This window comes from Xiphophorus hellerii, chromosome 15 (genome assembly GCF_003331165.1).
Source record: "Xiphophorus hellerii strain 12219 chromosome 15, Xiphophorus_hellerii-4.1, whole genome shotgun sequence".
In the NCBI taxonomy this organism is placed as follows: Eukaryota; Metazoa; Chordata; class Actinopteri; order Cyprinodontiformes; family Poeciliidae; genus Xiphophorus; species Xiphophorus hellerii.
The window spans coordinates 9,321,759-9,337,003 of NC_045686.1; the positions used below are offsets into that span (position 1 = coordinate 9,321,759).

The 15,245-nt window shown below is 37.0% G+C and overlaps 1 protein-coding gene across 1 annotated transcript in view; it reads right to left on the bottom strand.

Annotated features, from left to right (window-relative positions):
• The window catches only part of fut8b (fucosyltransferase 8b (alpha (1,6) fucosyltransferase)), a 112,226-nt gene that overhangs the window by 13,706 nt on the left and 83,275 nt on the right, over positions 1–15,245 (bottom strand). Inside the window, exon 6 of the mRNA XM_032585495.1 lies at positions 10,035–10,272. Within this exon, the coding sequence (XP_032441386.1) occupies positions 10,035–10,272 (238 nt within the window). The remainder of the gene's footprint in view (positions 1–10,034; positions 10,273–15,245) is intronic.

The window sequence follows — 15,245 nt, forward strand, 5'->3', positions numbered from 1 at the left end:
TATCCACCAATCAGTCATTGTCCAGTCACACTTTTTAAAGTTCCCATTGAACTGCTGTTCAAAGAAGAGGCACATCATCAGCTCTGTGAAACCTCATCACTCAGCCGTTTCATTTTCATTACTAGGACTTATAATTTTAACATCCTTCCAGAAGTCAAAAGTTATATGATGGACTGTGAACTTGAAAAAGGAATCTGGATTTTTGGGTAAGGTACATAAAAGTTGAATTACATGATCTATTACCATTGCATTTTCAGATGATTTGGGTATGAAATTTTATGTTTACGTTTTGCTAAAAGGCAGCTGTTGTCAAATTTATAGAGATGTGCAAGTTTAGGAAAACTCCAGAGAAAAAAAAAAGTTAGACAAAAAGCAGCTGAAACACTGTTTATCACATTTTATGATGTTTCGCAGCAACATTTGATCCTAATTTTGTCTGCATACAGTTAACTAGAACAGCACTGAGTTACATTACAAGCTGATTTATGGAGTCGCATTGGTGAGTACACAATACTATAGAATAGTGGTGCATTATCTTACTCCACTTTAAAGCCACAAATTCATAAATTTTATTACCTTCAAGAAACGGACTGGGACTTGGTGGCCGCAAATGTCTAATTATGGAGAACTAATTGGTGTCATGGACAGAAAAATATCTTTTAAGTTTAAAACATCAAAATCTTTGGAATTTTTTTAAGTAGTTGTCATAATGAGGTTTTAGAGTTATAACTGTTTGTAATTTGTCATAATTAGCAGGAATGGTAAAAATAATGAACCATGTAACCATAATCAAGCTTCATGACTTTCACCTGCCCTTTCTCAAAGACTACAATTACCTTTCAGTCCACTTAAAAAGGAAAAGGAAGTGGTGGTTTGTGGACCAACACTGGATGATCCAAGGGTTGAGTCCTGCTTGGAAGCAGCCCCAAGAAGAAGGGTTGACAAGAGCTGATTATGAAGGTCAGTCCTCTGGACTGCACAACTGCCTGAACTGCCAGACCTCCCTGACCATCAAGGCCAACTGTGCACCCAAATACATAAATGCAGAAGCTGTGCACCTGCGTGTCAGAACAAAGGTTACAAGCATGTACAAGCCTGCAAACTGCATGTATCTACACACACAAATTTATAAAAATGTGCAGATGGTAAAAAAAAAAGTCCTGTGAACTACAATGAATGTGGTCAGACATTGATAAGTTATGTCGGTCCAAATAAAAATGGCAACAAACAGAAATTGCATTCACACTCTCAAACTCACACAAAGAGCTTCAGCTAATCACATCTCGCCAGAAGGGATGTGCCTGGCAGACACAACCTTCACTCCATTTCAGTCTTAAACCCCAAGCTAGGTTTGCTGGTGTGTGTGTGTATGTGTATAAAACCCTTGAATTATGTAAAAAGACAAGTTTTGAGGCCTGTGCTCTGTCAGACTAAAGTGACTTTCGTAACTGCCATACACAGGCTCTAGCACAGCTGCAAACACAGCCTCCATAAGACGCTTCCAAATAAATGGCATAATGACTCGTTAAAAACGGCCTTTCACAGAAAAAGAGTAGCTAAAAAAATATGCTAAAAACAAGTAGAGGAAAAAAGGCTTGGATTTGTGTGTGTGCGCCGGAGTATGAACTGAATATAAATTAGAACAAGCATTAAATATTGAACAGAAAAAATATTCCCAGGCTCGTCTTTGCTTATATAACAACATTGGCATGATTCATAGAAGGGGGAACGGGCATATTTTGAAGCCTGCTTTTCTTGGCACAGATATAGAGATATGAAGTATGTCTGCTTCTCACTGCTACTTAATTAGATCACAAAGCCTCTCTCAAGTATGTCTTAACTGCACAACCTCGGCATATGTTTTCTGTAACAGCCTCTTCCGATGCATATGGATCTGAACTAAAAGAAAAGTTCCTGTATTGTATTTGGAGTCTAAGATGTGTACTGGCCCCAATAAATCTTTCATAAGAGACTATGAAACTGGAGAACCGAGAGTGACACCATCAAGACACAAAGTGCTGAGCTTCTCCATTCATAATACATTTGAGACAGAATTTATGATCTTTGAGATCTCTTGTTTCAGCCTTTGCATGTCAGGGAACATTATGTTTCGCCTTCTGCTCTCAGCATCATGCACAATGCAGAAATATTTTCACAAAGGAGTGCACTTTCTTGGACAAATTATCTTTTTGGTCAGCCAGTCATGGTTTTAAAGATAAACTGGGTTTCTACATATGAATTTGAACTTAGCCAGAGAAGGAACCTTCAGTTGTTCTAATCTTTGCTTCAAAGATGCAACAATATGCGGAGATAAGGCAACAGGACTAGATCTGGGCATTAACACTTATTATTAGATCATCAAAATCCCAGCGTTATGCTAGTCGAGTTTCTATATTTTTGTCATGGCTTCTAACAAAAGGTAATAGGAAAAAGGAATGGAAGACACTTCATCGGCATTGTCATCTATCACCCAGAAGAGTAAAGTTGGTTTTTGTAATTGTCGCTGACTATTTTAACTAAACCAAACACTATATTGTAGAAAACTTCTAATAAAATCTGTATTTCCTCTAAAGAAGCTTAATTTGGGTAAGATTTGTTTCTGATTGGAAATAGGAAGGAGTCTCTCAAAAAATAATTAAACATTGTATTAAAACAATCAAACAATAAAGTTTTTATTACAATTCCTTAAAGCAATGGAATGTTAAATGTTTATACCCTTTTGAACAATTAAAGGAAAAATCACTACTGACATTATAATAATAAAAGTTTTGTATTTGCTAATTATGGTCAATTTAAATGATTACCTTAAAAATATGTGTACCAGGTTAATGGAATTGTTTTTTTGTCTAAACAAAAACATTTTTTGTCTTTTTTAAGCAGCCATGATATCTTACAGGTTTACTTGTTATTTTTCACCTTCACCAAATAATTGTAAATTTACAGTTTAATTCATCCCCTCCCAAAAAAACCCAACAAGAAATGAAATTGCTTATTGGAAGACTTAATATTTAGCATATCAATTCGTCAAGGGGACGTTTCTTACCCCCCTGGGACAGTTGACCATTCAAAGAAAGTTTTCTTTACAGCTTATAGTAATTTCAGAAGAGATTCAGTAACATGACTTCAAAAAGTGAGATATACTGTATCTGTAAAAATAGTTACTTTCCCCATTATGTGTTATGTCTTCTGAGTCAAGTGAGCTAAACAAGCATCTTAAACACAATAGCTGAAAATAGAGAGGACCACAAAGCTCACACGGTCTGTAAATAACAATATACACAATAATTTACGACCATTTATCTCCAGTACCGTACATGGTTTAAGCAAATGGGTACAAAATGGTTTGTTTACAGGTTAGACATTATTGTCGGAGGGGATGAAATGGTAATGCATAGGTGTGAAATGGAGGAATAAACTGGGGACGGGGGCAAACTGCCCTGCAGCTTCAACCTGTTTTTCTTTTAAAAAGATTAAAGAATATAAAAGTGTAGCTATCAAAATGAAAAGGCCTGGAGGAAGAACCTCTTCACAGCATGAATGCAAAGTAATATTCCAAAAGCTGTCAAATGGGGATAGTTGTGCTTTTCCCCTTAAAAATGCCTCAATATTTCAAATAGTGTTGCGGGAATCAATGAGCCGGTGAAAGAAAATCACCAGCCTTCCCTTTCATCGGCTGTGACCGGTGATGTGTTCTGTGGGTCAAATAATTCTTCCTTGTAGTCATTAAATGTATCAAAACTGAAAACTTTTTTTTTTTTTTTTTTTTTTGTTCCATCAGTCTAGCAAACAGCATGATTTGTAACACAATTTCCAGTTAGTCATTGAGTCATTGACTTGCAGCAATCTAGTGATTCTTTCATTTCTGCTAGATTCAGGAAACCTTAAGGACTTTTCTTCTTTTAGGTCACTATGTATTTTATTTAATTCTCGAATTAAAACTAGTCAGCCAAAGTAGGAATCAGAAATTTTACTCTATCAAAGTAAGATCAAATAAATTTATGTTAAGGCAGAGAGTTTTTACTTCAGGGATTTAAATATTGCATAAATCATTTTTTTCTAATGTTCATACTATTATACACTGCTCAGACTTTCATGAACCACAATCATTTTCCAACTGTCTTTGGATCAAGACTTAGCAGTTTATATACATCTCAAGATGTTCTTGAGACGTATATCCCTAAACAGGCCTTCAGATTTCATTTTTCAAAAGCTTTGACTCGTATCCCCAAGCCGTCTTACCGAAATTGACACACTGACACATGCAGCCAAAACAACTTGCTTTGTTCATTGTGAGATAATGATTGGATGGTCAAGTGACAACCCAAACACTGAAATGAATGCAGGGCATCTCCAGTGTCTCATCTGGCTTCAACAGCCCCATTAGTGACCCAAGGAGGCCAGTTCAGGTTTGACTATTGACAACTTTAAAGTATGATACTACCAACTCATTTTTAAAATTGAAAAAGTATTTTGGATTTAGGATGAAGACGTCAAAAAACATCTGCAGTTCTATTTATAACATGTAGCAATCCATTATCCTGGGTGGCTGAGGATCTGCACCAACCTTTCTAAAGACAATAAAATGAAGCAAACTCATTTTTGTATTTGACCAGCCCATCACTAATCTATATTTCCTTGTCTGTCCAACGGTTAGGTTTTCATTTGGAATGATATTATTTTCCACTTTTTTTTAGGCCACAAGCCATTTAATCTCTGCGATGGAGCAAATCCGAGTTGAGGGTTATGTTTGTGTGAATGTGCATTTCTTGCAATGTTTTGTTTTTTTCCCCCTCCTCCGTTTCGCATTTGCAAGAAGAAAATCAGCGGCTCCAATAATAGCTCCATCGCTATCTTTGTCTTTATCTTCTCCTCCTCCCCTAAAGCAATATGTTTTCTTGACAGAAATACCATGTCACAGACACACATAGCATGCATCTTCTTTTGGTCTGTAAGCATCTCAGATCCCAAGAGAAGCACTTAAAAGAGAGCAGGCTATCCATGTTATGATTTGTGGGGAAATTGGAATTTTGCTGGTTTGAGGCATTAGGCTCCAGAAAAGTTCACTCCCTATGTAAGCATAAACAACATGAAAAACTACATTGAAGGCACATTTTATATAAATACAAATAATAGGTTGTGTTTTGGTTTCAGGAATACAGCATAAAATAAATTCTATAACCTACAAGTCACAGAAACAAACCAATAATGACAGTTTTTACATTAAAAAGCCTGTATCTACAGTGTTATCCTACATATGCAAACACTAATCAATCGGTGTGAATCGCTTGTTGGGCGTGAATTATATTATATGGCACATATGGGTCCTTAAAATGTAGCTTTTAATACACACACCACTCACATAAATGGGAAGAAGGGAAATACATTAAAAAGCAAAAAAAGGACATATGAAAGGCAAGAAAATATGAGAGAAAAGGCAATGGGAGAGCAGGAGATAAGAAGAGGGAGCCCAGGAGAGCACAAGTCAAATGAAGCAATACGATAAAAATATAGAGCTGAAAGAATTCAAAGATGATCGCAGAGAAGCTATGAGAGAGAAAATAATTGAGGTAAAAGGCCGCACTAAATGCTTAAGATCATAAGTAAACTCTGTTAATTAGTGCTTTAAATTTTTTCGGCGTATTGAAGTAAATATACATGCAAAAATGTGTAACAACTGAAACTTGTAAAATATTATGTTACAAAAACAAACTTGTATTTTGTCAGGATTCTATGTGATAACCCTGCACAACACAGAGTAGAACTGTGAGGAGAATAAAATGATGTATAGTTTTTAACCTTTTTCACACTTACAAATCTGAAAAGTGTAGCAGGCATTTGTATTCAAGTCCCTTTGAACTTGAATACAAATGTTCACGTGACAGTGCGAAATAAACCAAGTGCCACCAATTGCTCCCAGATGTCACAGAACTAAAAAAACACTGAAACCTAAAATTCTACCAGAACTTATTTGGAAAATAGCCTGAGTTTAGTCAGAAGGGATGTATTTACTTTAATCTAAATTATTTCATTGTAACTGGCGGTATCTTCAGGGTTGTTAACCTTCTTCAAGTTGAACCTTTGACAATCTTCTGAGTCTTTTGCAGTCAAAGTATGAAACCACTGAGGCCCTTTCAGAACAGCTGTATTTATACTGATATTAAATTCCACAAAGCTGAACTTTATTTACCAGTTAGATTACTTATATTTGTAAAACAATTTAGAAATCATGTAACCTTTTCCTTCCACATAACTATAATTATGTGGTACCTTGTGACTATTTGTCACAAAATCTCAATAAAATGACATAAATACTTTTATGAAGCACTGTATTATAATGAGGATTGAAATTGAGTGCAGAACTACAGGTAATTTATTACGTTTTTATTTCCATGTCGTCATTTCTTTTGTAATGGCTTATAAAGCGGGAAAATCCCACTCACACAAACACCACTTACTGTTCCTCAGCCAACACTGGCAGTGAAGCAGAACAGAGAAACAAAATCTTATAAACCCATTTCTATCCTGGGGAACTCTATTGGCACGCCCACTCCTGCCTGTAAAAGTTTAAAGCTTTTACTGCTGCTGCAGCATTTCTCTGGAACATACACAGAGAGACCTGAGCGATATACACTGAACACATGAAGGTGTTGTAAGTGCTGGACAGAGCTGCAGGCCTTTAGCAATCGGGATCATCTGTGTTTCATAAAAAAAAAAAAAAAACTACCTATGGCTAGTTTTTTTTGCAAAATGAAACATGACAGTCATTGGTTGCATAAAAGCTACAGATATGCTGCAAATATAAAAGCGACAAGACACCAGTGTGCAATATGGGCTGGGAGATATTTGCACAAAGTTGATGCAAAGCTGTGCCTTCTCTTCAAAGTTCCAATTTGTTACTTTCTAAAAATGGGAGCGAATGATAATAAACAGGATTCAAGTAAACCACCAGCATCTGTCTGAGTCACTAACCGCAACAGACAACCAGACAACCATCGCGACTGAAACAGTAATGATATCTCTGCTTTTTACTCAGCGGGATGCAACCTCAATGCTCAGCATGCACACAAGTCCATATACAGCTTGTGCAACAGAGGCATGTTTTTCTGTCATCTCGCCTCCCTGTTGCCCCTCGGTTGGTGCATAAACTACTTTTTTGCGTCAGACACTCTCATGAGACCTAAAATGAAATGAATAAAAAGCAATTAAATAGGAAAGATAAAAGCATAAAGCTCGCCTTCTTTGCAGAAAATAAAATAAAATTGTAAGCATGTCAGTGACAGAGGGATGCAAACTTCTGGGATTAGCAGCTAATTTAAAGGTGAAAATAAATTCATATGCTTTTTAAGTAACGGTGCAAAAAAAGTTGAGTGAGCATCCTGGTTATAGATGTACAGTACAATACGCAACACCATCACTGATTTAAGTAAAATAGTAAAATAAGTAAAAGAGTTAATGTTGTTGAACGTAATTTATGCTTGTGCCTGACAGAAAGATTGTTTTTCATGTTCAAGCAGCCAGTTACCATTTAGAAGCCGTCTTATGGTTACGACTGAAACTTGATGACCCCAAGATGTCTCTCTTTTCTGCAGCTCTCCAACTCTGAGGTTTAGAGTTTTTTCATCTACTGTATTTTTTCATTGTGAGCGGTGACAAGACAAGACTTGAGTCCTTGTCCAGTTTTGCTTTTGCTCGCTATAAAAACTGTTTACAGTAGCTATTTTCTTTAGGCCATTTCATGACTCTTTAAGATCAAAACACATCTACCTTCCTTGAATGGGATGTATGGTTGTCTTCACCAATTTGAAGAGAAGAGAGGGACAATGCTCCTACAGTAAAATACTAATTTACTTTTAACCCGTCTTTAGCTGGGATGTTAATAATGGTGGAGAGCACTGTACATCAACCATGAAATTGCAGAACCCCCAACATAACAAAACCTAATTTAACGCATATAACTTTATGCTTCTTGTGCTGTTTATTAAATGGATTTTTGTTGTTTACAGTAAAGACTTATTTGAATAAAAGATAAGATGTTTTAATGGTGGAGAACAAGGAAATTAAAAACTTTGATGAATTTTTAACCTTCACCAAATACAAATAAAAGTCCTGCCAACAACACAAGGCCGTGCTGACATGACTGGGCTGCTGCATGTATGAGCGAGAGTGAGAAATGTAACAAGGAACCTCAGTTTAAAAATATATTGTGCTCAGAACCTGAGTTAATGGACATTTACTTAGACCAATGCTAAAAAAAACTCTTAATAGAAACATGACAAATTTAAAGGCACATACCAGACACATATCGCTGACTGCATGTTCATAATTTATTAGAGAAGAAATATGTGAAAAAGTAGTTGCAAGTTTAAAAAAAAAAAACACTGTCTCAATATTCCGGATGACATTAAATATTGATGTCAAAATGGATTTTTGGCAGAAGTATGTTTACGTTGCCCAGCAGCAGCTTTTAATGTGAAAATATAAGAGCCATCAGTGAATTCGTGCTCCAGTCCAGGGACTGCAACTGAGAAAAACACGCAGAATTAAAACTTCATAAGCCTGCTATGATTGGTGGAATTTATTTCTGACCTGTGCTGAAATGGATATGATGTAAGGAAAGGATTAATCGACTCAGTTGAAAACTGCAAGCATAAACAAGGCAGAAGGGCAGCGGTTGTGTTTACAGGAAATATATCCCAAATTATTTGTTTTTGGGTTTTTCTGCAATAAGGCCAATACAAAGTAACCTCATCCTGCATTGCAGCAACAATCATCAAACTTTACTTTTACATGAGAACAATAGGTCAGGGACATTTTTTAGATGGGGTTATTCCAAAAAAAATAATTAGGTAACTTATCATAATTACTGCTGGCAGGGCCAATGGTAGAGCAGAGGTGGCCCAAGGTTATATGGGGCCCTAAGCAGATTATTATTTAGCAGAGGTGGGACCAAATCACTCTTTTGCAAGTCTCAAGTCTTTGTCCTCAAGTCCGAGTCAAGACTCAAGTAAAGACGGTCAAGTCAAGTCAAGGCAGGAGCTTGGAATTTTATGTCCCTTTGAGTCCTTTTTTTTTTAAAACAATGTTCCAATTATGTTAAATGTAAGTAATAGACCATGTGCTATTTTTAAAATCAAACACACAATTCACTCATTGAACATAAAGCACAGTGGTTTTGAATTTGGATGTGATGGTAAAATAAGTATCTGTCAGTCCAAGTGGGGTTAAATCTACGGCCAATTTCACATCTCAGTATTGATAAAAACATGTTGCCTGAATCAAACTAGCCAGAATCACTAACCAAGACACAAAATAACGTACTGCATTACCATCCAGAACTCAGAACTATCCCACAGCGTCACGTTCAGGATCCTTACAATTACCTTTTCAAACAAAAGTCTTTTCAAGTAAACAGCTTCAAGTCAAGTAAAGTCCCAAGTCATTGGTGTGAAAGTCAAAGTCAAGTCTCAAGTCTTGATTTTAATAACTCGAGTCCAAGTCATGTGACTCGATTCCATACCTCTGTTACTTAGGGGCCTCTCTTCCTGGTAAGAACATCACTACCACTAAACAGCATTTCACTAAATCTATATATTTGGTGGAATGTTTAGCAAACCTTTGGAGATGTTTAATGGACCAAGCTGGAATGCAACCAGTGATAATTGGCTATTATTTGCTGAGATGAATTTGAAGCTCAATCACAAAGATTAAACTCATAGCATCTGACTGTAGCTATGGTAACACCATAATCAACCTATGAAAATTATTTTTTTGTGCTTTAGGAAGTAAACTTGCTAATCCGTTGAATCTTAAATTTAAATGTTAAACAATTGTCTGATTTTTCTACACTGAAACCAATAAATCAAATTTAATTGTACATAAATACTCTGATTCTCAGTAAACATGTTCAAATAATAGATCTCTGAACTGTGTGAAAACCCAAGCACTGAGCAGCTGCTTAGTTCACTTTGCCATTAGCGCTGCACTAGCGCTAGATGCAGCTCATAGTGTGACTGCGCCACTGGGGACGTACCCACCTGACCAGTGTCCAGTGGAAGCCCCAGACCGGTCATTGCATGTGTTGCTGACGGGCAGAAAGACGGTCTCCCAGCCGCCGGGGGCGTAGCGCCAGTTGTGCGACTCCAGGATGAGCGTGCGCTGAGTGCCGTACGCGATCATGAAGCAGTAGACGACGTGGTGGAGCTGGCAGCCATAACCGCAGCCCTTGTTGATGTTACACACCAGCTTTCTCGCCTTACTGCAATCTGGGGGATTCTGGGAGAAAAAGGAGAGAGTGTTTCAACATTTTTTTATAACTCAACTTTCACCTTGAGTTTCTTAGAAGACTGATCTCTGACACGTAATAACACACGGCTCATATTGTTTTATTAGTTTTCATTGCCGGTCTTGTGCTGAACTCTGAATTTTATGTTGCCTACTCATGATTTTCCCCTAGCTTGTCTTTTAAAATGACCTCTTCTATTTATCTCCAGCTGTCTCTTTATTCAATCATTCTGCTTTACTGAAAGAGGAGAAAGAGGCTAAGCTTTTTATTTTGTTGTAATCAAAAAGACCATTTTATTTAAGGACATGCAAATTTATCAATGTTGTCTTTCTTCAACAAAAAAGCAATTCCGGGGATAATTTTCCATCAAAGTGTGTTGAAGATCCCATCTGACCAGGTTTCCTGCACCTTTTTACTGTCAAATTTTTACTTTTGTATTCTCAGATATTTCTGACGATTTAAAAAAAACAAGCAAATACAAAAGTTCACTATTAATTTACAGCAGATATTTACACAATGGTCAGATTTTACCTCCAATGGATGGATGGATTGGAGTAAAAACAAACAACAAAGATTGAAGCAAAAAAGAAAGAATGCAGGGAAGGAAAAATGATCAAAGGATGACATGAATAAAGCAGGAAAATAATTAAGAAAGGAAAGAACGAAGGAATAAAGCAAGAAGGATTGGGGAACAGAAAGGGAAAAATGAAGGAAGGAATCTAAAATGAATGGATGAAAAGACAGATAGAGAGATTAATGGGTCGGCATTTTTCTTAACCAAAAATGGGAAATTGAGTGTCAGAGGAGATCTGCATATTTCTTCCCACTCTGTTGTATTTTATTTTTTTTGTCTTTGCTAATCCCAGTCTGGAGAATACCTCAATCAAATTCCAGACTTCAAATCTGTGTAGGAACCCAGATATTCACTACAGAGTTATTCATTCCTGAAGAATATAGAGCTATTTAATCTATATTTGGCTTTTGTTTGGGTGATACTCAATAAAAGATAGAGTGCTCTTTAGCAGATGTTTTGGAAAATTACTGATTGTTTTCAAAATAGGCTGAATGCCACTGACAGACACTGACTAATTTCCAGGTCTAGTCGTTTCCGGTGATTTGTTAACAAGAAAAAAATGAAAAATAAAGAATAGTGCCAGCTCTATCCTTTAATCTTTTCATTGTTGCTTTTGTTTTCTCTTATTCACTTTTTCAGTGATGCTTTTACTTTGCTGTGGTTCTCCTAAGCCAATTCTTAAGCCGTCCCTCCGCTCTCTCGGCGTCCTATCTTTTAATATCCTTTGTTTCTTCCTCCTTCTCATTTTCCGATGCTCTCTCTCTCAATTCATCAGCTCAAAAATTAGCTGCAACGTTATGCAGTTTGAAGGGAAGAATACCGAATAAGAGGGGCTGGGAGAAGGAACAATAAACTGTCTATTTTACGTACAGAACAAGTGGAACGCAACAGATTGCTGCACGTTATGTCACCGACGAGTTGCCGGGCGGGTTGTGATCCGCTCTGCAGCCGATCTGAGCGACTGGAAGCCAACCGGCTTCCTAAACAGCAATTATTCGCTGATGGGAGTGTTTTCCTCATTAGGCTGCTGCAGCTGTGGATAGTTCAGAGTAATCAGGCCGCCCAACACCCACCGGCTAACGCTGCCTATCACACGCTAGCAGGAGAAGTAAAGGGGAAAACAAGAGAGTAAAAAAGAGAGAAAAAATAAGGAGAGATTAAAGTTTTTTAAAAAAGATGGTATTTAAAAAGAAACAAATTAGCAAAAGAGGACAGGAAGATGGCCAAAACTGAGTAACGCCTCTCTTTCTCGATAACTCAAAGTACAACGGCCGCAAAAAGGGACACGGCAACCCACACAGGTATTTCCTTCTATTTTCAGAATCCCAGTTCACCATTAGCCCCACGGGTGTAAGATAACCCACTAAAATCTACAGTCAGTGGCATCTGATTACAAACGACCTTCTCAAAGCTTCCTTTCTCTATAGAGAGGCATGTCACTGCATCTGCGTGAGGTCATTTTATGGCACGAGTCGTGCTGAGGCGAAGCCGCCGTCACTGGAACCCGGTGTTGCTAATGGTGGAGCTGGAACGGCTCAAGGATAATGACGCCAGCTGCACGCACAGGCAGCGTACTGTAGGTTAAGTACCTCTTTAAATGATATTCTGCTCACATATTATCACCCAGGGTCAGGAGCGGAGCGCTTCGGGTTCGGGCAGACCACAGAGTTATTGTTGGTTTAGGAGCGATGGCTGAAACCAACTGAATATGACAGAATAATAACCTCAGGTAATTATCCACAGTGCTCCCCCTATCCACTCACTTCAAGATGCTTAAAGTGAATGTAGGACGTTTTCTGTGCTCCCACTGGCAAAAGACCTCGAGTAATAAAAGAACAGTTCATCACTGTTGGTATATTCATATCAGGCTTTGTATTCTTATTGGTGTTATTTTAGAAATAAAAAATAACACCAGCAGTGCAACACTGACAGATTTCACCAAAGTTTTAATGAGCAATATAAAAAAATAAATTAAAAAAATCAAGTACTCTGAATAATGGTCTGCCAAAAAAATCTTAATGACATTGAACCTGTTTTGTTGACAGTTTATAGCCAATTGATTCTTTTCAGCAGCAGAAAGTCGATGTGCTTTTAGTCTGAGGCTCATTAGAAAGTTCCTCATTTTTAAAGTCAATTTCAAAATACAAAGTAAAATGTTAAATATGCATATTTCTACAGTGGGTAGATTGAATAGACAAAAAGATGACTTTATACATAGATGAGAACAATAATTAACAAATAGATGAATTGATCAAAATCATAATCATCATGAGACATTTACATTTTAGAAAAAAAGCACCATATGTGTAAGAACATCCTACTTTCCAAGTTATATGGTATAACAAGTCTGGTATAACTTTGTTATACCAGAACTAAATTTCTGGTTCAGATATGAACTGAACCAGAAATATAGTCCTAGGGCTGGACAGAAAAGAGTGAAACAGCAGCTAAAACCAAACACTTCACTTGTTATGGTTTACTAATATGCTCCTGTTTTTTCCCCTCCATCATCTCTAACAAGAAAAAATTGTCACCATTTTTATAAATGATGACAGACATGTTTAAGAGCACCTTATTAATTCGATCTGGATAAAATACGTCCAACTTGATTCTGCGGAGAAACGTTTTTTTTCCATCTCCAGTCATTTGCACATCTCTCTGACTGTGGAAAAAAAAGCTTTTTAATAACCGCATTAATACAGAACTGAAACACTGTGAGAATAATCACCAGCCACCTGCTCAAGTAGTTGCGCTTCTACGGTGCAGCGTGTGGATATACAACTTTTTAAAGGTAATAAATACAAACTAATTGTATTGTTTATAAGTAAAAATAGACTAATAAGTTCCAGGGCTATTCAAAAACCAGCCAGAGCTCCAGCTGTTTTTATGAGCAATTTACACTTAATCACATTGTTTTAAATAGACGTTTTATAAGTTTAGAGACTGGTGTGGTTGTTTAAGTTTAACGCTAGGACAAGCTTCAGGTTTTGGCTCTGGTTTATACACAATGACCCTCTGCTAAACCCACCTGGTTTATTCTGGAAGCTGTGCAAATCTGCTAAAGTAGACAGGATGTCAAATACATGAGAAAAGAAGAAAGAATCAAGTCAGTTTTCAAAATAGAACGTGGCACTATGTGCCATGTGCAGAAATGTAACAATAACTGGTTGGTCAAGGGCTTTTATGCTATTATGTTTATTAGAGGTCTGGCATTAGAAGATCCCAGGACGCTGCATGACACCACCGAAAGCTGCTTTAATAAAAGCCGAGGAGACAAGGTGTTACAATTAACAAAAAGAAGGTGTTTGGGGAGTGAAAAGCAAGTTATCAAGTTATTAGATATCACAGTCATTTTACCCAAATGCCCTCAATTCGACAAAAAACAGACAATACATTGTTTCCTGTTATTTTGATGGTATCTGTTTCTTGGTATAACAACCTCTAGCTCCTTTTTTAAATGTTTTAAACATTTTTCTGATCACATTTTTTATACTGAGAAAAAAGAAAGGAAACATGTCCGTTGCATTTCACAGTAATCAACTTTCCTTGTGTATTTACCCTTTTCTCTTTTTTGAGTAACGTATACTGAGCCACATTTATTTATATTTTAACAGCATTTACAATGGCCAAATCACATTTTTACTTCAAATGTTTACACCATGTACAAATTCCAGACTTTTTCAGACTAAAATTTACAGCTTTTGCAGTCCTCTGTTTACAGCTCAAAATAAAAAACAAACAAACAAACAAAAAACGTTAACCATAAGCTTGTGGCAATGACTTCTACAGCCGATAGTGGAATGAAGGAAAACCCCTAAAGGGACTGAGAAGAAGACACGAGGAAGAAGGGCAGGTAGAAAACAATGAAGACAAAGATGTAGGGACATTAAAACAGCAAGGGAGAAGGACAAGGAACGAGAGAACATATGAAAAGGATGATAGGACACAGGGGAAATAAACAGGAGGAAGGGCAAAAGAGAGGGAATTAAGAACCAAATAAGGAAAGACACAGGTAAGAGAAGAGGGGTTGTCATAAAGGAGGGAAGGAAGAACACAAGAAAGATGACAAGGAATAAGGTGAAGAAGTAAGAAAGGATATCCACTAGGAAGAACTGAAACAAAAGAAGGCAGCAATAAAAGACACAAGGATGAAAGAAAAGCTATATGAGAAAGGAGGGAAGGAAAAAGTACATGATGAAGGACATCAGGGCTAAATGAGGAATAAATGAATACATAAATGCACAGAGGAAGGAAAGAAAGAAGTACAGAAGGAAGGACGGAGGTTAAAGTCCTGAAATTCTAATATTTTTCCATCCTTTCCATAAACTTTTCCCTATTTTTCCAAACTGGAAAAGAGCAAAATTGAATTCCATGACTTCCAGACAGCAC